At 41.0% G+C, this 27,237-nt stretch overlaps 1 protein-coding gene across 5 annotated transcripts in view; it reads left to right on the top strand.

Annotated features, from left to right (window-relative positions):
• Positions 1 to 27,237, top strand: part of LOC123362532 (phosphofructokinase, platelet) — a 79,077-nt gene that overhangs the window by 26,491 nt on the left and 25,349 nt on the right. For all 5 annotated transcript variants that reach the window (XM_045002895.1, XM_045002894.1, XM_045002896.1 and 2 more), the window contains exons 5-15: positions 4,248 to 4,413; positions 6,075 to 6,119; positions 6,233 to 6,341; positions 8,167 to 8,262; positions 10,065 to 10,157; positions 11,448 to 11,573; positions 12,200 to 12,264; positions 13,777 to 13,846; positions 22,481 to 22,627; positions 24,256 to 24,326; positions 26,073 to 26,160. In XM_045002895.1, coding sequence (XP_044858830.1) covers positions 4,248 to 4,413; positions 6,075 to 6,119; positions 6,233 to 6,341; positions 8,167 to 8,262; positions 10,065 to 10,157; positions 11,448 to 11,573; positions 12,200 to 12,264; positions 13,777 to 13,846; positions 22,481 to 22,627; positions 24,256 to 24,326; positions 26,073 to 26,160 — 1,076 coding nt within the window. The remainder of the gene's footprint in view (positions 1 to 4,247; positions 4,414 to 6,074; positions 6,120 to 6,232; positions 6,342 to 8,166; positions 8,263 to 10,064; positions 10,158 to 11,447; positions 11,574 to 12,199; positions 12,265 to 13,776; positions 13,847 to 22,480; positions 22,628 to 24,255; positions 24,327 to 26,072; positions 26,161 to 27,237) is intronic.

The raw sequence follows: 27,237 nt of genomic DNA, 5'->3' as shown, positions 1-27,237 counted from the left end.
AGATCACTGTGCAGCTCCCTTCCCGGACACGGGCTCAGCAGTGAGGCTGCACCTAACCCCTGACACAGCGCAAGTCCCAGAAACACCCCAGGGCCCTGCCCCTTCGTGCCAGGTGCACCGGGTCTGGGCAGGCAGGCTTAGCAAGGCAGGATCTAAGTGTGGAGAGGCTTAGTGTGGGGGGATCCATGTCTGGGTTGAGAGGGTTCTGTGTGGAGTAATCTGGGTGCGGGTGGCTCAGTGGGGAATCTGGATGCACAGGAGCTTGTTGGGGGGTTCTGGGTGCAATAGTAATGGGACTCTTCAGGGGGAGTCCAGGTGAAGGTTGGGGCTCAGTGAGTGGGTTTGGGTGTGGAGGGGATAGGGCTTTGCAGGGGTGTCTGGCTATGTGGAACTCAGTGGGGGGCTCCAGATGCTGGGGGAGTGGGGCTCAGTGGGGTGGGGAACTAAGTTAAGCTGGTTGGCGCTCGTTAGGGTGGGGATCTGGGTGCGGGTAGCTCATTGGGGTGGTCCAGGTGCAGGGAGAGTGGCGCTTATCAGGAGAGGTTCTGGGTGCGGAGGGAATGAGGCTCGGCAGGAGGGTCTGTGTATGAGGGGGTCTGGATGCACAGGCGTTGTGTGTATGGAGGAGCAGCTCCCTGTCCAGTGATTCCTCCCCCTGCAGCTGAGGAGCAATGGGTGCAGAAAGCACAAAGGGGGCAGTTTGCAGAGCTTCCTACAGCTGGGGGAGAAATCTGGGGGTGGATCTGACAGAGCCCCAGATGCTGTGCAGCTGAGCCTGGTGCAGGGTAGGAGCCACCAGCCGGGTCTTCCCCAGTCCTGCCCCCTGCCCCACAGTGATTTACATCTCTGCCGGCTTCCCTGGGCGACCGAAATATACTGCTGGGGAGGGTCGTATGACCACTCTTGTGGCTTCCTTTTGCTTCCCTGTCAGAAAGTCATTTTTCTGCACAGAAGCAAAGAAATCTGTGAGGGACATACATTCTGCCCATGTGTAGTGGCGCAGTATTCCCCCAGGAGAAACACCTGAGGGAATCAGACAATTCACTATAAAGAGCAGAAGATGGCTTCAATATGTTGGGAAGCCCAGGGAGTTGCAGCTATCTATGCTCATGGACATTGCAGGGAGAAAAAGGGCTTCTGCTGGACCATGACAGCCGGGAGCTTGGAGTGTAGAGTCCAGTGAGAAGGAGGTTCCTTAGGGTCAAGAGACTCTAACTGCGTTTGGGACTGGACGTCAGAGCCCCAGCAAAGGAGAGCTGGGAGGACTGCCTGGGAGAGGTCAGATTGGTATGGAAGAAAAGTTCTTGGAATGAGAGAAAACATCAGAATGAATGAATGGATGCTTTCTTTGTGTTGTTGTAATGGATTTTAGTTTGGGGCTCTGAGTTGCTGTTAACTGATCCTTGTATTAAACTAGCCCCAGCCAGGGATACTGTTAACCAGAGAATGCCTCTGTGAGTTCTTAAAGGGCCCCAGTAGAGAGCAAAAAAAGAGGTGGGGAGCTGCAGAGATGTCGCTGGCCACAAGGGGTGCTCAATAACACAGCAATCCTGTTACACACAAATAAATGGACACAAATCATAACATTCAAAAACCAGTAGGAGAACACTTTAACCTGTCTGGTCACTCAATAACAGACCTGAGGGTGGCAATTTTGCAACAGAAAAGATTCAAAACCAGACTCCAATGAGATACTGCTGAACTTGAATTGATATGCAAACTAGATACAATCAGCTTAGGCTTGATTAGAGACTGGGAATGGCTGAGCCATTACAAACATTCAATCTATCTCCCCATGTAAGTATTCTCACACTTCTTATCAAACTGTCTGTACTGGGCTATCTTGATTATCACTTCAAAAGTTTTTTCTCTTACTTAATTGGCCTCTCAGAATTGGTAAGACAACTCCCACCATTTCATGCTCTCTGTATGTGTATATATATCTCCTCAATATATGTTCCATTCTATGAATCCGAAGAAGTGGGCTGTAGCCCACGGAAGCTTATGCTCAAATACATTTGTTAGTCTCTAAGGTTCCACAAGTCCTCCTGTTCTGTTACACACAGGAAACCATAAATCTGGCATTTCCTAAGTTTTAAGTGCTTGACTTTGCAGCCTAACTTTCTTTAATGTAGTCTTTATGTGTGTAATATTCTAGAGTTTTAATTAAATGAAAAAAAGGTAAAACCAAGTTTTATTATGTACAGCTCTCCATCATGAATCAACAGTAGGGTCTGAACCCTGAACCTCCAGCACTGCTACTTCTTGAAATACCAGATTAACAACAGTGGCTGGCACCCAGAGAAGGCTGTTTTCTCTGAGAAGGTGGTGGGTTTTTGGATCGATGGGCTGGTTGGGGGGAAGCCCAGTCTGGCCTGGAGTTCTCTCCCACTCCCCCGCAGAAGTCAGGGGTGCTCCTGTCCCATGTGTTACCCCAGAGGGATGATTGGCTTCTGGTACCATGTGGTGGATCTGTAGGTGGTTGGCCTCTCTCTCTCTCTTCCCCTTGCCCCCGGCCTGGGAGTTGGAAGAGCTCCTGCCTCATGTGATTCCCCAGTTGAGGTGGGGAGTGATAAATAGGCAAATGGTTTATAAACAGAGAAGCCTGGTTCAGCTCAGCTCTTTCCTCCCCACCTCCGCTTACACATCTGTCAGCTTATTGGTGCAATGTGTGATGGTGCTGCTGGTTTGGTGCTAGCATGACCTTGGGCCGGGGAATGGTCAGTGAGTTTTTTGGCATGCTGCCAAAATTTCCTGCAGTTATATCTTTACTGCATGAGTTTGGGTGAGAGGTTTTCATGTGTGGATAGGGTAGGGGGTAGGTGCAACAACCAATAAGAGCCAGAGTTATCTCTGCAGTGAAGACATATCCTGAGGAACATGTAAGAGAGGGCAATGGTAATTTTTAACACTTAATATCTCAGCCAAATCTGAATGGAATTTCATGGGACAAAAAAGGCATGCTGTATCCCAAGGAGAACCCCCTACCCAATATCCAGGCTTGCTACAAACGGTAGAGGTGTGAGAACTTTTCAAAGAAAAGTTTTATAAGAAACCTTTTTAATGGATAGTGCTAGGCAACCTTTATATAGACATTGCTACCACCTTCCTCTGTAATAATAGAAAATGTCCCAACTATTGTATGTTGCTCAGTTGCACCAAAATGGTGCAGTGGACATGGTTGCAGTGAGGTTGTCTCCTTGATGCTATAAATTGCAACTTATGCTTGTGTTGGCTCCAGTTCCCATTGCTTTAATTCACTTCCTCTACTTTATCCTTCTATTTTTCTAAAAATAATTAATCTGAGATTGGAATTTAGTCTTAAACACATATACTAATAATATACTGATGTAAGTCTTCCAACTGAAGTCACCAGGAATACTCATGTGAGTGAAGCTACGTATTTGTTTTCAGACTCAGCCCCCAGTGTATTGGGCTGTCACATCTTTTAATCGCTGAGCAACGTCTCAAAAAGATTCCCAGGAACTGAATGAAATATGCATTGTATAATATATTAGCAATGTCACATTTGTGCCCCCTTTGGGAGCTGTATTTTGGCCCTAAAATATTAGACTCTAAAAAAACCAAGTTTGGCTCTGGTAAAATTCTGTAGCTTTTCTGCAAATAGAAATCTAAATGACTGACCCAGTATTTTTTCACTGTAGTTTGAGAGAGACATGCTTAGATTTAGAATGCAGCTTCTCCATTCCCATTCATTCATCAGTCATGAAACATTGTACTGGAGTCTTTCAGTCACACAGAAAGGGTTTCACCCAGCATTTCATGCTGATGACCATATATTTTCCCCTTGTTTTAGAATTTTCTGTCCACTGGAACATGCTCCGTCACATCCATAATTCAGTTTGCACCCCTCTACTTCTTCACTCCGTCCCATACATTGAGCGTGTAATCTGAATGATGTTTTTTGGGTTTAGAGAGTGACAACCTCAAGACTAGTTCTAAACTCCCTGAACAAATGGCCTAGCAAATCACTCGGTGGGATGAAGTGCTTTTGGTTTGTTCCAAAAGACCCTTGATCTTAAAGAAAAGCTGTCCTCTTGCTGCAAGAAGTTTTATTCAGCTTTTTAGCTTTGGCTATTCTTTTCCCCATGGAAATATGTTTTTTTATTTTAGAAATTTTAACTCTTACCAAAAAAACCAAACAAACCCTAAATTGATACATTGCAGCTACAATCTGATTTTGCTGGCTATTGTTAATAGACAATTTTACGGCTATTTCTCTGCAGGCAAGATTGAAGAAGACGCTGTGAAGAAATATGTTTACCTCAACATTGTGGGGATGGTTGGATCCATAGATAATGACTTCTGTGGCACGGATATGACCATTGGTACTGACTCAGCCTTGCACAGAATCATTGAAGTTGTGGATGCCATCATGACCACTGCTCAAAGGTAACAGGATGCATGTGGGAATACACGAGAGTTTAAAATATTAAGTTTTTCCCAGTGGTAAAATCAGGCATGTTTATCATTTAGTTGTCATAGAATACTTCATATATATGAACTAATGTGATGTAAGGTTCTTAGACTGCATAGACCCAGAATTACATTGCGAGCAAAAGTTAACCTCTTACCTCTTGAATTGGTTTGTGTGTTGTGGGAGGGAATTGGGGTGAGGATGGTCGGAGAAATGGATCAAACGTGGACAGGGAGCATTTTTATGTGTGTTTTGTGTTTGTAAATTTAATCCATTTATTTTGCTAACCAGATTGAATTGTGCAAATATACTTTCTGTTTTCATTTGTAACTTTCTAATTAAAATATGAATGATGATGAAAGAAAGAGGCTTATAACTTTGGGGAGAATACAATGTAATCTGGGCAATGATTGTGCAGTGGGAACCTCCATCCTAAAATGCAGCAATACCTTATTTCAGTCCTGGGTCTTTCATGATCACAGGATGCAGTCAGGCTGCACTCTGTTCCGAAATCTGGGGTGCCTTTGAGATATGAATTAACGTCCATAAGGGTAAACAATGAGAGTGCACATCGGAGCAAGAGTTAAACTCAGATCTCCAGAGGCAAAAAGTTGATCTGTTAATCCAATTTCCATTTGTCCATCACCTTACTATATTCAGCATCACAAAACTTTTAAAGAGTGAAATTCACTCCGGTACAGAGCAGCACAAGGCCCTGTGCGCTAATTAAATCCCTCTTCGGCACAGAGTCCTGGTGGTGGTTCTCTGCACAGGGATCTCCCTAAGGAAACTGGAGCTCTGGAAAAGACTTTTCTGAACTGGTGAGAAAAGATACATAGTTACAGCTCAGCTATGTTGTCACTTTGACTGATATTTCTCACTTTGTCAGACAAGTAGGCAAGAATATACAGAAGGCAAAAGTATACTAACTTTAGCCAAAGGGGCAGGTGCACTAAAGTTTGGCTTTCTTTTTTAGTATCTCCTACTTATGCATTGGTATTCCGTGCTACAGAAATACATTTGAAAAAACATAGATACTTGATTCAGTTTCACGCTTGACAAATAAAGCAATGACCATGCTGGTTTTACAGTTAGCCTGGTAATCAATGGAATTATTAAAAGCCAAATGGTTACAATCCCGGAAGTGACACTGCTGTGATTGATGGATTAAATATTCTTTCACCCTTTATTTATTTTTATTTTTTATGCAAAGTTTTGGTCTCTTACAAAAATAAATCAATATATTTTAGAGCAACACTACAATAAAAAAACTGGTTTGCATGTACAGTGGATGAAAAATAATTAAAGAAATATTTATTGCATTGCACTGAAACCTTAGCCCCCTCCCCCTCTCCTGTTGGTCCTTGTAGTCACTAGTCATTCTGTATATTCCTTACTGAGCACAGCTTGCATCTGGGTAACATCTGGGTGTGAAAAGTTTTTAAAAGGGTACAATATTGAGCACTCGAGGACTAATTCCTCCCTCCCCCCATCAGGCAAGTGATTATACTTTTATACGTTTAACTGTGTTATTCTTGGTGTAAGGGACTGATCCCAGCTCCCATTGACTTCAGTGGGATTTGGATTGGGTCTTTCAATTGCAATGATGTTGTTGATCTCTCTTGTCATTTTATAGCCATCAGAGGACCTTTGTCCTAGAAGTTATGGGAAGACACTGTGGGTATGTACTGTTCTCACAAGTTTGTGTCTAGTAAAATTTAGTTATAAATAAAACCTAAGTTTTGAAGGTTAATTGTCTTCTTATTTGTGTTTTTTTTAATGTGTGCTTACTAGGTATCTAGCTCTTGTTAGTGCATTAGCTTGTGGTGCGGATTGGGTATTTATTCCGGAATACCCCCCAGAAGAAGGATGGGAGGATCAGATGTGTGTTAAGCTTTCTGAGGTAATCTGTAACTGCATCATGAACATTCTGTATGCCATGTGACGCTCACATCTGAAAAGCGGTGCCTAGCAACCTAAATGATATGAGCCAAATCCTGTCCAGTAGGATTCAATCAAATTTTTGCTATTGATTTCAGTGGTAGAACTATTTAGTCCTAAATGCCTCTATTCCTGCATTCTCCAGCTGTTTGAAGTACAGTTAGATTCCCTCTAGGGCTGCCATAGGTCCCGCAAACATAGCCATAGTGGATCTGTTTTCTGGTTTGTCATTTTGCCCCGGAAACTTTTCTACATGTGTATTATTTCAAAAAGCATTGACATAATCTTGTATAAAAGCGGAATTATGTGAGCGCTTTCAAACATATAGTAGAGCAGGGGTCCCCAACCTTTTCAGTACCAGGGACCGGTCATGCCTGCGGAGGGAGCGCTCGTCCCGCGGCTCGGGTAGACCTCCCGCAGGCGTGCCTGCGGGAGGTCCACCGGCTCCGGTTGAGCTGCCGCAGGCATGACTGCGGACGGTTCGCTGGTCGCGCGGCTCAGCTGGACCGCCTGCAGGCATGCCTGCGGCAGCTCAACCGGAGCTGGTGGACCTCCCGCAGGCGTGCCTGCGGGCGGTCCAGCTGAGCCGCGTGACCAGCGAACCGTCCGCAGTCATGCCTGCGGGAGGTCCACCGGAGCCCCGGGAGCAGCGGACCGCCCGCAGGCATGACTGCAGAGGAAGCACTCGTCCTGCGGCTCGGGTAGACCTCCCGCAGGCGTGCCTGCGGGAGGTCCACTGGGTCGGTTCGCGGCCCGGTTTGTAAGAGGCCGCAGACCGGTACCGGGCCGCGGACCGGGGGTTGGGGACCCCTGTAGTAGAGCATTAGCATATGGACAGCATACACTACAAAACTTAACAAAACTAGGATAGTATTCCTATCTCTTTGAAATCACCAGTTTAGCCAGCAGAACATTTTTAAAGGGAAGACATTTCAAGCAATTAACTGTTTTCTTTGCTGATATTAGAAGCATATAAGGCAGATTAACTCTGAAATCTTGAAAGGAAAATAAAACCGCTTCTTCTACAAGGCTTGTAAAAGTAAGAATGAAAAATACCAGATTAAGTATATTTGTAGTAGTAAGACTCTAAACTGATGCATTCCTCTTGGTCTCCCAGAGTGTTTTCTTTTTATGTGAGACTCCGGGAGTGAAAGATCTCCAGGATATGGAGCAGTGTTGAAATTTATGTCCTGTACAACACAGCACATTTTGACAACACTAAGTTAATAACCAGGCAAATAAAGTAGAACCTCAGAGTTACAAACTGACCACTCAACCACACACCTCATTTGGAACTGAAGTACACACTCAGGCAGCAGCAGAACAAAAAAACAAAAAGCAAATACAGTACAGTACTGTGTAAAATGTAAACTACTAAAAAATAAAGGGAAAGTTTAACAAAGTTTGACAAGGTAAAGAAACTGTTTCTGTGCTTGTTTCATTTAGATGGTTTAAAAGCAGCATTTTTCTTCTGCACAGTAAAGTTTCAAAGCTGTATTAAGTCAATGTTCAGTTGTAAACTTTTGAAAGAACAATCAATGTTTTGTTCAGAGTTATGAACAACTTCCATTCCTGAGGTGTTTGTAACTCTGAGGTTCTACTGTATACAGATATCTCTCTCCTTTTCGATTGGTTTAGTTGAGCTACAAATATCTTTGGTAAATTATCCAAAGGAAAAGATTCTAGTCACTGGAGTTTAATATACCGTAGTTTGCTTTCAAAACTCTTTTTTAATGGCATATCTTGTTTCAGGCCTTTTTTCAATATCAACGTTTTTCTTCTCATAGAACCGTGCACGAAAGAAAAGGCTGAATATCATAATTGTGGCAGAAGGTGCCATTGATTCTCACAACAAACCTATAACTTCGGAAAAGGTTAAGGATGTAAGTATCGAACATCTTTGTAATGCAGTTTCTGCTGTGGCTATAATTTAGTGTAGTTCCCTTTCCACTGCTAAAACTAGAATTTCCACAGGCATTCTGGTAAAACAGCCTTTTACAGTACTTGCCAGTTGCATTTTTATGCTTCTGCTTTGTGGACTTAATCCAGAGCTCATTGAGGTAAAGGGGAATCTTTCAATTAATTTCAATGAATTTTGGATTGGGACCTATTTTTTTGTTAAATTAGAGGGCAGTCAGTGAAGTGATATTTTTAGAGACTTGATCTCTAGGAGATCTGCTTAAATTTGTCTCAGATCGTTAATTATTATATGATGGTATCTGGTGGTCCTTGGGGAAATTAAATGATGGTCTGTCAAGTTCCTGCTGGACTAATGATGCCCTTATCGTCACAATTTACCAGTAAAGGAAACATTTGGGGAAAATCTCACCAAGGCCAAGGATTAAATAGGCACTGAGAGTGGAATTACCCTCTCATGCTTGGAAATGGTCCTTTTTGGAAACAAGTTTTGAAACACATTCGTTGACAGAATGGTGCCGGGGAAACTTGAGCTGACACTGCTCGTGCTTCCCGTGTTCTGTGATTACAGCACTTTGTTCTCCATAGCTATCAGTCTGTCACTTTTCAGGAGCACTAAAATAATGAAGTAGTCATTGACTTATCAATATAGAATTGTACTCCATTTAAAAAACTACAAATTAGTTGCACCGATTAAAGTTTTTAAGTAAAAGTGTGCAAAATAGTTGTTACTCATCTTGTCATTTACAGAGGGAAAACACTACTTGCTTGTTACACAGACTCCAGTCTGTTAAAATGTCTAGGAAGCTGTAAATAACAGGAATGTAACTCTTTGGGAGAGAGAGTAAGGTGTTTAGATATCTCCTTGCTGGCCTTGTAGGAGAGGGGAAAGTATGCAGTACTTATTTCTGTTTGCTTACATCCTAATCTTGTTCTGTAACAGAGGAGATTTTGATGAATGTTCCTATTTTAGTGATCCTGGACTTGTACTTTACTTATGAATAAATAGACTGAAAAGAAAATGTAGCTGGAGACAGTAAATAACTGCATATGTTTTTCTTTTGTGCCTCTTTGTGCACTTTTTTCAGTATAAAATTATTTCATTCTCTATGATTTTTCCTAATAAAAACATCAGGCTATTAAACTGGACAAATTTTACTGTTACTGAAAGGGATAAAACCAACATTTTTAATTTGGGGGAGCCCAAAATTTCTGGAACAAATCATTACACCTCCTTTTGTTCATGGACATCAGCCAAAGGCAGTGAATCAGAAAATCTGTATAAGGCTAAATGCCTTCACTTGGGGCTTTAATTGCACAATTACTCCAAGATATTTAGTATTGTATAGTTATAAGATGGCTATAAAGAAACCCTATTGCAGTAGATTATTTTTTCCAGACTCCTAATTGTGATGTTTAAACCTTTTTTATAAGGTTAAGGACTGTTTTCCTAAGTGCTCATTTATTATTAAATAAATGACATCAATATGTCTCTCTCTACTTAAAGCATTGTAGCCAAAACAACTTCTTTACCATTATTAAACTGAACATTCCTTCCTTCACAGTAGGAGTCTGGAGATTAGTTTTCCTAACCTAGACACAAAGAGACTTACGTAAATTCCTTAGTTGTGTCACCATTGTTGATGTGTGAACATTTATATTATATACAGTATAATATTACAGTATTCCCAATATGTGCACACTATATAACTGCCCTAGTAACGCTGGTATTTTATATTTCTCATTTACGCTTTGAAATTCTTTGTAGCTTGTGGTTCAGCAGCTGGGATTTGACACTCGTGTGACTATCCTGGGTCATGTTCAAAGAGGTGGTACTCCTTCAGCTTTTGATAGAATTTTGGTGAGTGAACCTATGGTGATAACGTATGTCTGTCTGCAAACCTGGAAGAGTGCACGTTGCAACAGTATTAGCAATGTGCTTCCACTTATGCATATATTTTCATTCTAGAATTTTGAATCATTTATAAAAAATCAGTTAATACCCTCAATACTTTCGTGAAGTAGCCAAATATAATTATTGTCCCCAACTCAAGCAACAGAATAGTAATGCAGTTTGCCCCAGGCAACATACAGAGACTGTGGCAGAGCCAGGTTTAGCACTCAATAACTACTGGCTCCTAACTCCTTGCTGATTCCATTGCTGTCTCTCTATAGGAGGGCAATTTAATCCACAATTGGAGAATCACATCAAATCCAAATCAGTCCACTGAAATCAATACTTACATGCGTAATTTTTTTCTGGTTAGGGGCCATCTTCTATTCTGCTATTTTAGGCATCGCCCTAAATGGACAAAAGAACTGGGAGTTACACAAAAATATGGATTATGTGCAGCAAAACCCTATACACATGCATATTAATCGCCTAGAATTGGGGTGACAAAGTGTAAGACCTTGTCTCCACTAGGGACTGTTTGCTGGTATAGCTATAGCAGTATAGCCATATGGACAAACTCTCCTAGCATAGACACAGCTTATATGGTTAAAAAAAAGTGCTCTTGCTAGTATAGTTTATACCAGCTCCCCAAATGAAATAAGCATTGCTGGTTAAAGAGTATAGGGGTAGTGCTGGTATATAAATGTTATAAAAATAATCACACTACACAGAAGCATTACTATACTGGCAAAAGTTTCTAGTTTGTACGCCTTGCACATCCTTGCAGTGCTGCATATCAAATCACCAACTTAAAGTAATGAAAGATATAGTTTGTGGATTTGCAGAGAGCATGTTATACATGCTCAGTTACTACTGATAGGTGCTGTATGTGCTGTATATGGGGGCCATATAAGTAAGTGGGGAGATTTAAAAAAGAATGACTTTGACTATAATGTATTTATTAATAATCATATTTACTAGTAATCCTATTTCCTTTAGAAGAGCTCTGATCAAAACCTGACTGTGCAGTGGGCTTGACAAGCCAGCCGTGAGAGCAGTCTTACTTGTCTTGTGGGTCACAGTACACTAAACATAACCAGCTGTGATCACAGTTATCAAAGAGTGATTGTTTTAACGATGTAAAGAGAAATCTCGGGTACTTCCCTGTTTCTGTGGTGGGAGCCAACTAATTTACTCCTTTTAATACTGAGTGCATCCCCAAATACAGAGACATCTCTCTATATATTTTATTTTCAGGCAAGCCGTATGGGCGTGGAAGCTGTCCTGGCCCTTCTAGAGGCTACACCAGATACCCCTGCTTGTGTTGTGTCCCTGTCTGGGAACCAAGCTGTCCGTCTGCCTTTAATGGAGTGTGTGCAGATGGTGAGTTCCGGGAGAAGAGCCAGTTTAAACTTATTCATTAACTATAACAAAGTGCTCTAACAATCAATGGTCTGTTATTAGTTATAACACATGAATGGAACACTTAACTTGGTAATAATGATCTATTCTTATGTCTTTGCAGTGTGTAATTACTATGCAGTTGTTTTAGGATAATCGCTGATAAATGCTGTCCAACAAAGAAACATTGCTGCTTTTTTTCAGATTTGGAAACCGGTATTGTTTTTCAGTTTCATCTGAATCTTTCATTTTGCACCTTGTCTCTTTGATTACAAAATCTCCATCCATTATAGCTCATTTGCATTAATCTGGTTTCCTCCTCCAAAATTATTCAGTGTTCATCCCAATTTAAATTAAAAAATTCTCCTTCTGTGGCTCTTTTAGGTGCCAATCTTCCCTCTCCCACCCTCAAACCTTGTTGTCCTCTATAGAAATGGTAAGAAAAATATAAAAATGCCAGTGTGATGCAGGTCACAACAGACAACAAATCAAACAACAGATTGTCCTTTCAGGATTCCAAATAGCAGTGCTGTTTCAGAACAGATCCATTTACAGTACAGTCCTTAGTTTACTAACCTTTTATTCTATTCTTTTCATTAATTTTTAAGACTCAAGAAGTACAGAAAGCAATGGATGAAAGAAAGTTTTGTGAGGCTGTGAGACTTCGTGGAAGGTACAACACATCAAATCACACCCATCTATCTGCTTTAGTAGATACTGAACTGTTTTGCCTTCCCGTTAATGTTCCGGGGCCTGGGGATGCTCATGCATTATTCTGCATAACTATCCACTCCCCTTCCTCCTGCACCTCAGCTTAATGCTTTGCTGAAGCATAGGCAAGAGTTCAGTCTTTACAGGATTTTTCAGAAAGCATTACACAGAGTTAAACCTCAGAACTATTGTATGTAAGACTCTGCTAACTAGATGGTAATATTCCCCAATCAATTTCAAAGAGAGCACCACACTTTCTTAGTTAAGCAAACATTTAATGCGCACAAAAGTTTTTAAGGTCAGCAACTGTAACTTGAGTTGCTTTCTTTGGTATTATTTACTCTTTAGTTTAATAATGTTGCCCTTTTGATCTGAGCAGCTAGTCAGTTTGGGGCCTGTGGATGTTCCAGCTGGGAATAGAATTGATGGTAGAAAGGTATTACTTTGATGTAGTTTTGGTTATTTACAAAGAACCTACAAGATCCTGTGTCTTTGGATGCAAAAGGAATCAGATAGCCAAAAACAGCTTCTTTTGCTCACAGCACGAAGCGCATGTTAGTCAGCCTGCATCCCTGACCCCAAACCTTCTCCTCAGATTTCTTCCAGGGTTGGGGACAGTGCTTTCAGCTGCTCCGTTAGGCTGTATCTCTCTGAAAGCAATACTCAGAAAAAGCTCTTGGGCAGGTTCAGACACTCCTTTTGTCTTAGTTGGGGCTTATGTTTACAGTTATGTTTACTGAAGGGTGAGTTCATACCTATCAGTCTCAATCCCATAACAAAATTTCACCCAGCTCAGAAGAATAACTTCTGCTGAAGAATGTGCATCTCCTAAACTAAAATCCTTAGTTTCCTTTTCTCTTCCGCAGACTAGAAATGGTCATTGCCTAGTCAATGGCACTTCCTGAACCAGCTTAATTGCTGTAAGTTTGAATCTTGCCATTCAGTTTTTGTGAGGCAACCTTGCACCCTCATTCATGTCAGTTAGGGATAAAAGTGAAGCTTCCTGTTGCCGCTTTCTTGTAGAAAATGTAATAGTGTTTGGGGTTAAATTTTCTCCTCTCTGGTATGACAGTTAAGTCTGGCTATCCTGCTGCTTTCCATACATGCATATTCAGAGCTAAAAGTGCATAGCAATAGGAGAATGATCCTCCTTCCATCACTAAAAGGATCACTTCTGATTGTAAAAAAATTATGACCCTGTGTGTGCTTTTAGCAGGGACCTTGTCTGATACTAGCAGGTAATGAGAACAATACTAACAGCCCCTTTCATCTTTCTAAATCATTTCTGTAAAATCAGAACTCTGGTTTTTGGGGTCTATAATGTGTGTGGCTTCTATTTGGGATGCAAAGTGCCAAATTTAGCAACTTGTCAAAACCGCATAGGTAAAGAGATCCTTATTAGTTAGAAAAACACATATTTTCTTTCAAAGCATTTAAAAACTACATAATGAAAACATTATTTTTCCTTCTTTAGGAGCTTTGAAAACAACCTTAACACCTACAAATTATTGTCTCACAGAAAACCAGATACAGAACTTCCAAAGGTAAGTTATACAGTATGAATAATTAAATGAGCCATTGTTTTTCTGTCTAGTGCACAGAATAATTTTTGTCTGGAATATTTTAACAAAGAAATCTTAAAACAATATTTTCAGTTTGGAATTTAACAACTGTTTCTCTAAAAATAATCTTGTACTGTATTTGATATAATTAAAATCAAAACTTTAATGAAAGATAGAGGCTTGGTAGGAGACACTTTGATTCTCATCATAAAATTGGTATAGAGTAATAGTCTTTTAGAGCCAAGTAATATTCTTCCTAGGAAATTCCTTTCTAAGGGTATGTATACACTATGGGATTATTCCGATTTTACAGAAACTGGTCTTTTAAAACAGATTGTATAATGTCGAGTGCACGTGGCCACACTAAGCACATTAATTCGGCGGTGTGCGTCCATGTACCGAGGCTAGCGTCGATTTCCGGAGTGTTGCACTGTGGGTAGCTATCCCATAGTTCCCGCAGTCTCCCCCACCCATTGGAATTCTGGGTTGAGATCCCAATGCATGATGGGGCAAAAACAGTGTCGCGGGTGATTCTGGGTAAATGTCGTCACTCAATCCTTCCTCCGTGAAAGCAACGGCAGACAATCATTTCGTGCCCTTTTTCACCTGGATTGCCCTGGCAGACGCCATAGCATGGCAACCATGGAGCTTGTTTTGCCTTTTGTCACTGTCACCATATGTGTACTGGATGCTGCTGATAGAGGTGGTACAGCAGCGCTACACAGCAGCATTCATTTGCCTTTGCAAGATAGCAGAGACGATTACCATCCCTATTGCACCGTCTGCCATTGTAAATTGGCGATGAGATGATGGTTATCAGTCATTTTGCACCGTTTGCATTTGGAAATTGGCAATGACGGTTATCAATCCTTTTGTACCGTCTGCTGCTGTCATGGGTGCTCCTGGCTGGCCTCGCTGAAGTCGGCCGGGGGCGCATGGACAAAAATGGGAATGACTCCCTGGGTCATTTCCTTCTTTATGTTTTGTCTAAAAATAGAGTCAGTCCTGCCTAGAATATGGGGCAAGTGTACTAGAGAACCAGAGAGCACAGCTGCTCCGTGTCAGAGCCCCAGAGATCCCGGAGAAATGATGAGCTGCATGCTATTCTAGGGGGTGCCCCTACAACAACCCCACCCGTTGCTTCCTCCTCCCACAACCCTCCTGGGCTACCGTGGCAGTGTCCCCCCATTTGTGTGATGAAGTAATAAAGAATGCAGGAATAAGAAACACTGACTTTTAGTGAGATAAAATGAGGGGGAGGCAGCCTCCAGCTGCTATGATAGTCCAGACAGGACATTAAAGGGTGTGGGGGAGAGGAGCGCAGCCTCCCGCTGCTATGATAGTCCAGGCAGTACAGAATCTTTTCTTTAGACATGAAAGGGGGGGGCTGATGGAGCTCAGCCTCCAGCTGCTATGATGAGGACGGTTACCAAGCCTTTTGTACCATCTGCTGGGAATGACCGGGAGTCATTCCCATTTTTACCCAGGCGCCCCCGGCCAACCTCTCCGAGGCCAGCCAGGAGCACTCACGGGCTGATGATGACGATGGATACCAGTCATTTTGCACCGTCCCCCACCGGGAAGGGGATGCTGGTGTTCAGTGCTGCAGCACCCCATCTACCAGCGGCATGCAGTAGATATAGGGTAACATTGAAAAAAGGTGAGAAACGATTTTTTCCCTTTTCTTTCGGGGGGGAAGGGTGTAAATTGACGACATACACCCTGAAACACCTGGGAAAATGTTTTTGACCCTTCAGGCATTTGGAGCTCAGCCAAATGCTTTTCGGAGACTGCGGGGACTATGGGATAGCTGGAGTCCTCAGTACCCCTCCCTCCCTCCATGAGCGTCCATTTGATTCTTTGGCTTTCCGTTACGCTTCTTACGCAGCACTGTGCTGAGTCCCTGCTGTGGCCTCTGTCTATCATAGCCTGGAGATTTTTCCAAATGCTTTGTCATTTCATCTTCTGTAACGGAGCTCTGATACAACAGATTTGTCTCCCCATACAGCGATCAGATCCAGTATCTCCCATACGGTCCATGCTGGAGCTCTTTATGGCTTTGGGACTGCATTGCCACCCATGCTGATCAGAGCTCCATGCTGGGCAAACAGGAAATGAAATTCAAAAGTTCGCGGGGCTTTTCCTGTCTACCTGGCCAGTGCATCCAAGTTCAGATTGCTTTCCAGAGCGGTCACAATGATGCACTGTGGGATACCGCCCGAAGGCCAATACCGTCGATTTGCGGCCACACTAACCCTAATCCGACATGGCAATACCAATTTCAGCGCTACTCCTCTCGTCGGGGAGGAGTACAGAAATTGGTTTAAAGAGCCTTTTATATCGATATAAAGGGCCTCGTTGTGTGGACGGGTGCGGGGTTAAATCGGTTTAACGCTGCTAAATTCGGTTTAAAACGCGTAGTGTAGACCAGGCCTAAGGAACTTATCTGTCATGGGTTTATCTATGGTGCCTATTGCTGTATATCTATGTGATAGTGCTCAGACTTGAAAGAGCCTGAAAGTCTTGGTGGAAGGGGAGAGGACACTGGGTAGGAGGATTCCTCAGCTCAGCATCCAACGGGCAAAACGCTTCGTGAGACCTCAGTGTGTGTGGCTAGAAGGTTAGAAGGTAGAGTTTGGTCAGCAGCTGTGTATGCCACGTGGGACTGATCTAACCATTCATTGTGCATAGATTAGTGGCAAAATAACCCTGATTCTCCTCTAGTTTGTGAATTGTTCATAAACCAGTGTTGATTCCTACCAGAATATTCATTATTAGGAAGCTTTCACCAAACAGTTTATGTAAACAAATTTCAGCCTGTGGGCTAGTCACAGTTTGTTCATTTTGACTATTCCATTTTCATTATTTGTGATCTGTGGTGTAGGATAAATCACCTAAATTGCCTGTTGTTTTTTCTTCTTCCTGATTGGATGAGTTATATTTTTTATGGAAGAACAATGTGAATATGACATTTTGAAAAAAAAAATCAGGTTAAAATTAGGGAACATTCACATGCATACCAGGTGGCCACCCAGAAATATTGTGAACAGCTAATATCATGACATCCACATGTAGTGCAAACCAAACATGCCATTTTAGTTTGCAAAAATATTCCCATACCACATTATTGAGTGTGGTGCTCTGTTCCCCTGTAGTGGTAGCGGGGCCAAAGAGGTTGTGTCTTATACAGCCGAAGGTAACAGAAGTGAGACTTTTTGCTCAGGCAGTAGAGGCTCTATGCATTTAGAGCCAGAGGTCCCAGGTTCAAACCCCATTGCTGAGGACCCACCCCTGAGGTGTGCTGTTACAAATGCAGTTGCAGACTGCCAAACAGTGGCATCGCGTCCACAGACCAAGGAAAGTATTCTGCGTAGATGCCTTGAGATCCCCAGAATGTGAGCCAGGATTCTCCATGAATTCTTGAGCTCTGTATCATTAACTGGCCATGCCTTCTCTGTAATGTTTACTAACCCTTCCTCCACTTAGGTTTTCTGTCATATATGTTCTGCAGTCTCAGAGCTTTGGAAACGTTACATCTAGTTTTCTCTCTGCATGAAATGTGTGATTAGGCTCTTGAACCCTTAATGCTGCTAGATTTGTAGTTGTGCTTCCTTTCTTTCCCTCTTCCACTGAATTGGGTTTAGTTGGCCTGTTAGGTTTTTCTTCTGAGAAAGCTATGGATTTTTAAGTTTGATCACAGGTCTCTTTATTTTACAAAAGGAAAATTCCAAACTTTCCATAGTCTTTGGAAAAATGGAATTGCTAGAGTATAAACTTTCTGGCTTAGATTTATTGCCATGTTCAGCTACTGGCTAAGAGTTTAAACATGAATACAGAAAATATTGATTTTATATACATATATAGCAACTGAGAAAGTATGGCCACATGCAGATCGATAAAACCAGGAAGAAGTTATGCTTTAAAGGAAATCAGGCAATGAAGGAAACAAGAAATATCAAGTAGAGACCATTTTAAAACTAGAAATAAAATTGCAGGGGGAAAAAACAGGGCAGAGGAATCTTTAGGCATAAAGGCCAAGATTATCAAAAATAGGAGCCTAAATCAGGTTCCAAAATGCATATTTAGATGCCTAAATCAGTGGTCTGATTTTCAGGAGTGCCAAGCACTTAGTAGAATCTGTTGATTATAATGGAAGCTGATGGATGATCAGAACAGCAGCTTTGAAAAAATAGGCCATTTATTTAGATACCTAAACATAGGAGTTTAGCTTTAGGCTAATATATATATATTAAATTTGGCTATAGTCTTGCTCTGTATGGCATTAGTGGGTATTGTAGGTTGGTCTGTAATTGTTAGTAAGTGTTAGGATTTGATCAAACAAATGTTTTTGGTTTTGTTTTGTAAGTGTTAAGAGGTTTTGGATTTAAATTGTTCAGATGCTTGGCAGTTTAAAAATATCCAGAAAACTGCTTTTCACTAAAGAGAAAACATGTAAATGAACTGTTGATATACTGTGTCACAGGAGTTTATATAATTATCGTTGTCTAAAAGCAAACACACATAGAAAACTAGTCAAACTTACTGAGGGAAAAAGACAAGAACAGGGTGGAATGGAAGAAGCAAGAATAGAAAAGTCAAGAATATAATAATGCAGTGACCTATTACAGAAAGAAAACTAACTTTAAAAAATCTATGGTAAGATAATAATCCTCAGCTGGTATAAATCAGCATTGCTCTGTATACTAGGTAAGGGACTCACCCATAGTATTCTAGTGCAAAATAAATAAATAAACATTTTTCAGTGTCTAAGTTTCTTGATGAAGATTTTGTTTCTTGAGTAATTTATCAAGTTTTGAGTGTTAATCCATTTGTACGGCAAACTCTTGCACTGTAGGATTGTCGTTACTATCTCGTTACAATCGGTAGGTTGTTAATTAGCAGAAAATGTCTGTAGGAGTAGCCTGTTACTTTAAAATCTTTCTGTTCTCTTTTACAGGATGATCTCTCATGTAGTGTACGTAATTACTTGCACAGTGATTAACCTTAGACAGCTCAGTAACCTTTGTAGGTTTTGAGAGTATGTTTTAGTTTTGCATGGTAATGAGATTTTATTTGCCCTTTTTTTTTTTTAATTATTATTATTTTACACTTGTGCTCAACAGCTGGATGGTAGAATTTTCAGGACCTGTGCTTCAGTTTTGCCACAGATTTATTTATATCAAGCCTTTTTCACCCAGAATCCCCTGAATTTTAGAGTTTGTGTAATAACTCTAAAATGAAACTTAAATTGATTTCTGTAAAATGAAGATTTCATAATGTACTGATAACCATTTTCTCAGTAGAAATTTTTAATGCTTATCCTATCGTGGCATGTTTATCCCAAGCCATACCATGTGTATTGACAGAGGGTTATAAAAGACAGGGGGCCCGATCCTGCAAACTCAAGTAGACTACTTGCATGAGTTAAGGGCCCAATGCTGAAAATTGTAATATTGGTATAAAATACTAATGAAGAACAAAGAGGTCAATGGAGAATAAAAGCAAAGAGCATGAGATCTGTAGATGTCTGAATTACCATAGTGTTATCATAGTTTAATAACTATGATAGTTCTTAGTCCTGGGAGCAAATAAGTGTCCACCATCTAGTTCCATAGTCTAGGGTTAAGTAATGGTAAGATGATTTCTCCAGTCTATTCATTATTAGATGAATATTGAGGTGATGTCCAAGAAAAATGATCTTTTCTTTGATATCCAAGAAGGTCAGATAATAAATTCCTCTACTAACTATTCCAGTCTTTATATATTAGGATGCAAAATTCTGGCAGTGGGGCAACAGAAGTATCCAAATGTTACTCACCATCAGCCATATGTAAGCAAAAAGGTTTAACGACCACAGCCATTCCATTTTTAGTAGCCACAATATTATGTAAGATTTACCAATACCATGTGTGAAGGCTTAGTCATCAGGCAAATTAAACGTCTCCTTGAAGGCAGCAGAAGAAAATTAATATCAATTTGCAGTACAAAACTTTTCATAAATTACTCAGCATAAAATCCTTTAGGACAGACAGTTGATACTATGTTCTTTTAAATTTGACTTGCATATAAATTAACAGCCCAAACTTAATATTTTGTTATAGATTCTTAATAAATAAAAGCATACACATGCATTCTACATACTGTATATAATAAGGCCCTGATCCAGCAAAGTCATGCCTATTTCTTGCAGAGTAAAAGTCATAGAAAGTCAGCTGTAGTACTTCAGTGCTTTGCTGGCTATGATCCCAAGTGTGCAGCAGCATAGCGTTCCTTCAGATACTGGAAAATTAGACTCTTCACTACAGGCCAACACAGGCTGACATTCACTGTCACACTCTATGGCACAATGGCCAGGAAATAACATTGCCCAGGCAGTATTTGCATGAATACCATGATTTTTGTTAGCAACTGTTTGATTTTTAAACTCTGTAATCTTTAGGGGAAAAAACAAAAATGTTTGTTCTCTTTTGGGATTGAAAATGGAAGAATTTCCTCCTAAGTTAGGCCATTGCTATGCCAAAATCCGTGCAGAGCGTTTTAATGCATGTCATTTTAATGTGGAGATGCTGCTGAATGTGATTAACAAATCGCTTAAAGCTCAATGAGTGCTGCCACACAAGCTCAGACTATTTTGCATTTTGCTTCTGCTGTTCACTAGCACTTGAATGCTTCCCTCTTTCTAAATGTAAAATAACATAGTTTAACTTCTCCAGAAGGTAAGCCATGCAAAGTTTTAGTTCTATCCTTATTAAGATTTTTTTGGCAGTATTAATTTCAACTGTGGAAATATGAAACCAAATTCTGTGTATTATGAATATAGAATTATTTCTTTCATTTAAAAGTAATGGGTCATATTCTTAACTGGTGTAAATCAGCATGGCTTCATGGAAGTCAATGGAGCTGCACTGATTTACACTGTCTGAGGATCTGGCCCAATGTCTAATACACCTCTACCTCGATATAACGCCACCCGATATAACACGAATTTGGATATAACGCAGTAAAGCAGTTCTCCGGGGGGGCAGGGCTGTGGACTCCGGTGGATCAAAGCAAGTTCAATATAACATGGTTTCACCTATAACGCGGTAAGATTTTTTGGTCCCAAGGACAGCGTTATATTGAGGTAGAGGTGTAGTTATAGTTTAAAGATTTATTTTTTTTTAGTACAACTTTCAAGGAAAATAACCAGTGATTAATTTGTAAAGAACACTTCTCCATTTCAGGTGTTGCTTGTTGTAGAGAAGGCGTGAGTTTAGTAGAGTTCAATGAACCATGGTTAAAATTAGTCTGAAAGATGTTTTGCTAATTTTTTACTCAATAACTTGACCTTTTTTTACCCTGACAAAGCTCATTTTGACTTGTCATTACCTTTAGCACTTACAATAGAAATCAAAGCATAGAGCTGTTTCTTTAGGAAAGAATCCGTGGTCTCAGTTACACCAGGGTGAAGTAGGAGTAACTCCTTTGCAGAAAAGAATATTTGCTGTTCCAAAACTGATGTGAGGTCAGAATCGGACCCTGTCTATCTGACCAATAAATAAAAGGAACATCTTATGACAAGATTGTGTGTATTTGGTTACCTGAGGAGTACTGAATGTGCTCTCCTGTAAATCCACCTACAAACAATTGTTTTGACATATCCAAGGTAAATTCATAATTAAGCAAAGAGGGACTTTGACACTGATAAAAGCATGTGTACAAAACACAAATTACCTGATAATATTCTGTTTCCCTTTATTTTGCAGATCTTGTTTTATTAAGCACTTTTCTCTTTACAGCCCAGCTTGTTCTCTGCTCTGATCTTTAGTAAAGTCATAAACCTCTATCTGATGTTGTAGCCTTATCTGCAAAATCACTGCAATACACATGTTCATTATCCTGACTTCACTGTAGAATTAAATAGAGAGACATTCTGAACTCTGAAAGAACTAAAAACCTTTACCTAAATACTTTTAATTCCAGTCAATAGCAAACATTACTTACCCCAAAGTAGTTTGTGTTGTCTAAATCTGATCTCTGAACCATAATCCCACAGTGAAAGTCTCTTTAAGTGACTGTTGTGATGGTATCTTGCCCGCATAAGGATTTGGCAGGCATTTTAATTTGAAGCTGATGTCTTTTCTGCTCCATGAGTCAGCTGATGACACATGTTTAGTGGATATGCCACTGGACCAAAACATGTCCCTTCCCACTCTTTGCCTTGCCTACTTTGGGTGTTTTTTGTTGCAAATTTCTGCACTGATATTCTGACACCAAGTGGATAACTGAGGTTTTTTCTGTCTTTTTTTTTTTTACCCTGTTAGAACGAAAATACAAGATCCTGAGTGATTTGATCTTCAAGTCAAATGCAGCTCTTGGTCAAAACTGTTTTAAAAAAAATTAGAAAAGCTAGATTTTTTTGTTCCTTTACTGATTTGTTTCTGTATGGCTTTTTAAAATTTGAAGATAATGTGCTGAAACCTTTTCACCCACTTAAATCTAGAACAGTTTTTTTAAAACTTTTGAAAACTGCTGTAGATCTTTTTACTATACGGTTGCTATGTAAAATTAGAATATCTATCAGTCACTTCACTGTTGTACATTCTGTCTAACAATTGTTTTCTCTTTCTTTTGCAGACTAATTTTAATGTGGCAGTTTTAAATGTAGGTGCCCCTGCAGCTGGTATGAATGCTGCTGTCCGATCTGCAATAAGAGTTGGCATAACTGAAGGTCACAACATGTTCGCTGTCATCGATGGATTTGAAGGATTTGCTAATGGCCAGGTTAGTACAAAATGACTTCATTTAAAGTACTGTCAATTGTTTTTTTATTTTTTTTACCTTTTTGTCATATTTCTAATGGAAATACAGAAATGACTGTGATATCATTCAGTGAACTGACTCCACAAGAGGTTTTAAATTTACCTGCTTAGCTATAGAAACACCTAGTTAATTCAGATTGGAGCTGTATACTTTATTACCAACAAAAATTTATAAATACATAGATCATGTCACCTTTCCTATTGCTAAGCACTTGCTATAGAGACTAAGGATGTCTTGATGCAATATAGAGGTGCTAAATACCAGCAGCGGGATTCCCTTACAGCCCAGAACCAGTTAAGCTATGCATTAATACTCAGTTTGAGATTATTTGTTAAATTGTTAAACCCCAATAATGTGTGTAGTGCTATACTGAACAGAAAAATAGTCTCTTTCCTGAGCTGGTACTATTTCAGAAGAGTGGCTCTCTTGTTTGAGGGGGCAAGATTTATGCCAGCCATTGAAATGTGGCACAAATCTGAATAGTTGTACCTCTGTCTCACTGCAGGCACAGTCCAAGTAGGCAGAGGCTCAGCCTACTTAATTTTGTGCCTGCAGTTATTTTTTCACTCAGACACTTTTGCAGATGTAGTACGTGTCTGCAAACAAGCAGCCCTGTATAAAATGTACCTCTAAGAGCATCCTGTCTTAGGTTAACCCGGTCTGAATTCTTTCTCCTCCTGGATATCTTGGATGAGAAATTCTCTGTATAAGAGGTTCATTGCTTCTGCACAGCGGACAGCTTTAATGTGACCTTGGCAGGATGTTGAGTGTTTGGCAGACTGCCTACATTGTAGTGGCCATTGGAGTGTGAAGCATCTGGAGATAAGTACATAGGCTAGATAACAGTGAGATAACAGACAAATCACTGAATCTGTTGTCATGTTTGTGCCTTTTTGTCAGATATACCCCTTCAGTGGAATATGCTACACTATGCAGCAACTAAGTCCTGAGATTTGTGACATGCTGTATTTTTGAAACCCTGAAGGATTTCTCTTTAGGGCAGACACAGGTTGGTTGCTTTTTCAGAAAGTGGGGCTAGGTCTATCATGATACTTCCCTTCCTCCATGTCAAAGGCAACCCATCAGCTAACCTGGTCTCCCAAAAAGAAGATGGATACATAGTTTGTCATATTCCACTTCTTAGATCAGCCAGAGGATTGCGGGTGGGGGTTAGGTCACCGCAGAGTTATTGTTCCTTCTCTTGAATGAGTGAAGGACCAAGCTTGGGACCTGGTTTTGGATTCTTGCTTTATACTGTCACTAAAGGTAAGGGGAGGAGATGAGATGGAGAAGGGACAAAAGAGAAGAGTAGAGGAAAAAGTTGGAGGCAGGATTCATAGAGGAAGAAAAAACAAATAGAGGGGAGCTAAGGATGGGGATAGAGAGAAGGGTAAAATTTAAAGGGAGATTAAATTAACCTCTTGAAACTGAGCTGTGGGATTTTTGGCCGGGTCTCATTTGTGGCAGCTCCCATAGTGCTAAACATCTGTGCCAAAAGCTTTACATTAAACTGCATCTGTTGCATGACCAAAGAAGTAGCATTTGGAAAATTACTTAAAGGAACTTCCTCTTTTTAACTTTCTTTGTAGATAAAGGAAATCAGCTGGGGAGATGTTGGAGGTTGGACTGGCCAAGGAGGGTCGCTTCTTGGCACAAAACGGTAATATCATAATTTTGGCTGCGGTCGCTTTACCCAAGTAGAAGGAACAGTGGCCAAAACATACCTTTTAGTGAGCTCAGAGGTGGATTAGGGGTTTGTGAGGCCCTGGCCCAGAGCAAGTGGAGAGCCCCTCTCCACCTCTTCCGCCTCCAGTCCCCCCACCCTCGGTGCTCCTGCTGAGGAAATGAAATTGGGGCACAGGTTAGGGTTAGGGGTTGCCCTGGCCCCTGCCTGGCACTCCTGCCAGGGAGTGGGGTTGGGGACACAGGGGTTCCCTTGTTCCCCGACAGCAGCGCCGGGCAGATAGATGGAGCAAGCCCTTATGCCCCAACCCCACTCCCCGGCAGAAGCACCAGGTAGGTGGGAGGAGCGGGGCAAGCCCTGAGCCTGCTCCCTGGCAGATGCGCCAGGTAGGCGGAATGGGGAAGGCCCCCATGCCCCGACCCTGCTGCCCGGAAGGAGTGCCCCCATTTTTCTGGGTGCCCCCCAATTGGCTGGGGCCGCTGAGCACATGCCCCATTGTCCCAGTGGCTAATCCACCACTGAGTGAGCTGCATGTGCTGTCTTTACTGTACATTTATGTACTGAAGTATTGATATTTGAGAATTTACCTGACATCTGTTCTCTTTTACGTTCAGGATGTAAATATTCAGCATTTTGTGGTATTAATGTGTTTCCTTCAATAGAGACAGAATTAAAATAGTCCCTTGTTGTGTATCATTCCTTTAAGACAGCTAAGGCTATTGCTGAAGGGTATTATTGTAGGTAGTTACAAGAAGCATGGTTACTTGGTACACTACAGTCTTGCGATATACAACTTGTGAATGGAATGCTGTGTCCATGCAGAACCATGTTATGTCTATCTGCATGGAGGAACCTGCAGAATCATGGCTTTCTCTTGTGACTAACACATTCTTTCAACCCATTTACCAAAGAACTTAAAGTTAGATTTCACAGATCTGATTACCCTATTTAAATTAATCCTAATTAATTTAATTAAATTACCCTATTTAAATTAATCACCTCAGTAAAGTTTAGGACTGTTGGCAATAGGGAAACCTTAAGTAAAAACTATTTGTTCCTCATGGTTTAAAAGAACAGAGGGAGAAGACCTACTAAAGATATAATAGACTGAGTTTATCTAATTTTTGGAGTGGATTTCCACAAAAATCCTTTCCTGGCTTCCTTTGTCACTGGCTGCAATTGTATATGTATACAAATGTATGATGTGTAATCATCTCAATATAAGTGATAGCCAGAAAGTAAAATCTTTCTATGGATAAGGCTATGTCTATACTACAAGTGAGGGGTGTGATTCCCCTGGTCAAATACACATACTGGACTAGCTCTCATCGAGCTAGAGTATAAATAGCAGTAGTACTGGGGAGGGAGTAGGGCAGGAGAGGCATGGCTTAGGTGTGCCAAATACAAACCTATCTGAAACTGGTGGGTACATACTTGGCATGGCGAACCTGTGCCTCTACTGCCACTGCTCATGCTACCAAGGCTACACTGCTATTTATACTCACACTAGGTTGATGAAAGCAAGTGTGAGTGTGGGTACACGAGCAGGGGAATCACCCTGCCCTGCCAGCTCAGAGTGCAGACATAGCCTAAGTGTGTAAAATATAGAACTTTTCACTGTACTGATAATTTAACAACCCATCCTACCAAAACAAACGGGTATTGTCAGCAATATCCTTAGATATTTGACCTCTGTTCTCCTTTTGATTTAACTATTTTTAGTACCCTCCCTGCAAAGTATTTGGAGAAGATTGCTGACCAGATGCGCATTAATAACATCAACGCCCTTATGGTTATTGGTGGATTTGAGGTACATTACCTAGTTGTTCTGTTAACTTGTTAGCTGGAGAGGAATTGAAACATGCTACACTCATTTTTAAGCACCAGAATATTTTCTTTTGCCCATAACTAAAATTTTGCTTATGATGAATTTTGACATATGGAACAAGCAAGAGCTTTAGAGATAAGAAATTTTGGAGATGATCCATGTCTCTTGAGCTTTGGAATGCAGAATAGTTAATAGTAAGTGCAAAACAAAATACATTTTTTTCCTCATTCAAAGGTAAGACAGCAGGGTAGAACAGATTTTCAAAAGAGCCAAAGTGACTTAGGAACACAAGTTCCAAGGGGACTTGTGTTCCTGAGAAAAGAGAGCATCTTTGAAAATCCCCATAGTAGTCTTTAAATTATAATAAAAACTGCACCCTGGCTTCTTGTCTAAGCCACTCCAGTTCACATGTTCATTTCATTCTGATATATTTTAATTTCCGGGTCAATAATCTAGAAATATATTTTTATTTTTGGAGACAAGTTTTTAAGTCTTTTAACCAAAATAACGTTTACTTCATATAGGCCCTGATTCAGGAAAGCATTCCTTTTCAGGAAAGTGCGTAAGAATATGTTTAAAATTAAGCACTTCCCTAAGTGCCTTCCTGAATGTGGATGGATTTCTGTGCCTGCATAAGTATTTTGCTGAATCAGGTCCATAGCAATGAGATTAAGGGAATTTAAATGAAAATAACTATGATATTGAAATGTATGGGAATCAGTAACATTTTTCTATTATATAGAGCAGGGATCAGCAACCTTTGGCATTTGGCCCGTCAGGGAAATCTGCTGGTGAGCTGGGACGGTTTGTTTACCTGCAGAGTCCACAGGTTCGGCCAATCGCAGCTCTCACGGGCAACGGTTCACCGCTCCAGGCCAATGGGGGCTGCGGGAAGTGGTGCGGGTCGAGGGATGTGCTGGCCGCTGCTTCCCACAGCCCCCATTGGCCCTGAACGGTGAACCACAGCCAGTGGGAGCCGCGATCGGCCGAACCTGCGGATGCTGCAGGTAAACAAACCGTCCCGGCCTGCCAGCGGATTTCCCTGACGGGCCGCGTGCC

This window comes from Mauremys mutica, chromosome 2 (assembly GCF_020497125.1).
Source record: "Mauremys mutica isolate MM-2020 ecotype Southern chromosome 2, ASM2049712v1, whole genome shotgun sequence".
Classification (NCBI taxonomy): Eukaryota; Metazoa; Chordata; order Testudines; family Geoemydidae; genus Mauremys; species Mauremys mutica.
The sequence above is the reverse complement of the archived record's forward strand: the minus strand, read 5'-3'. Positions and strand labels throughout refer to the sequence as shown.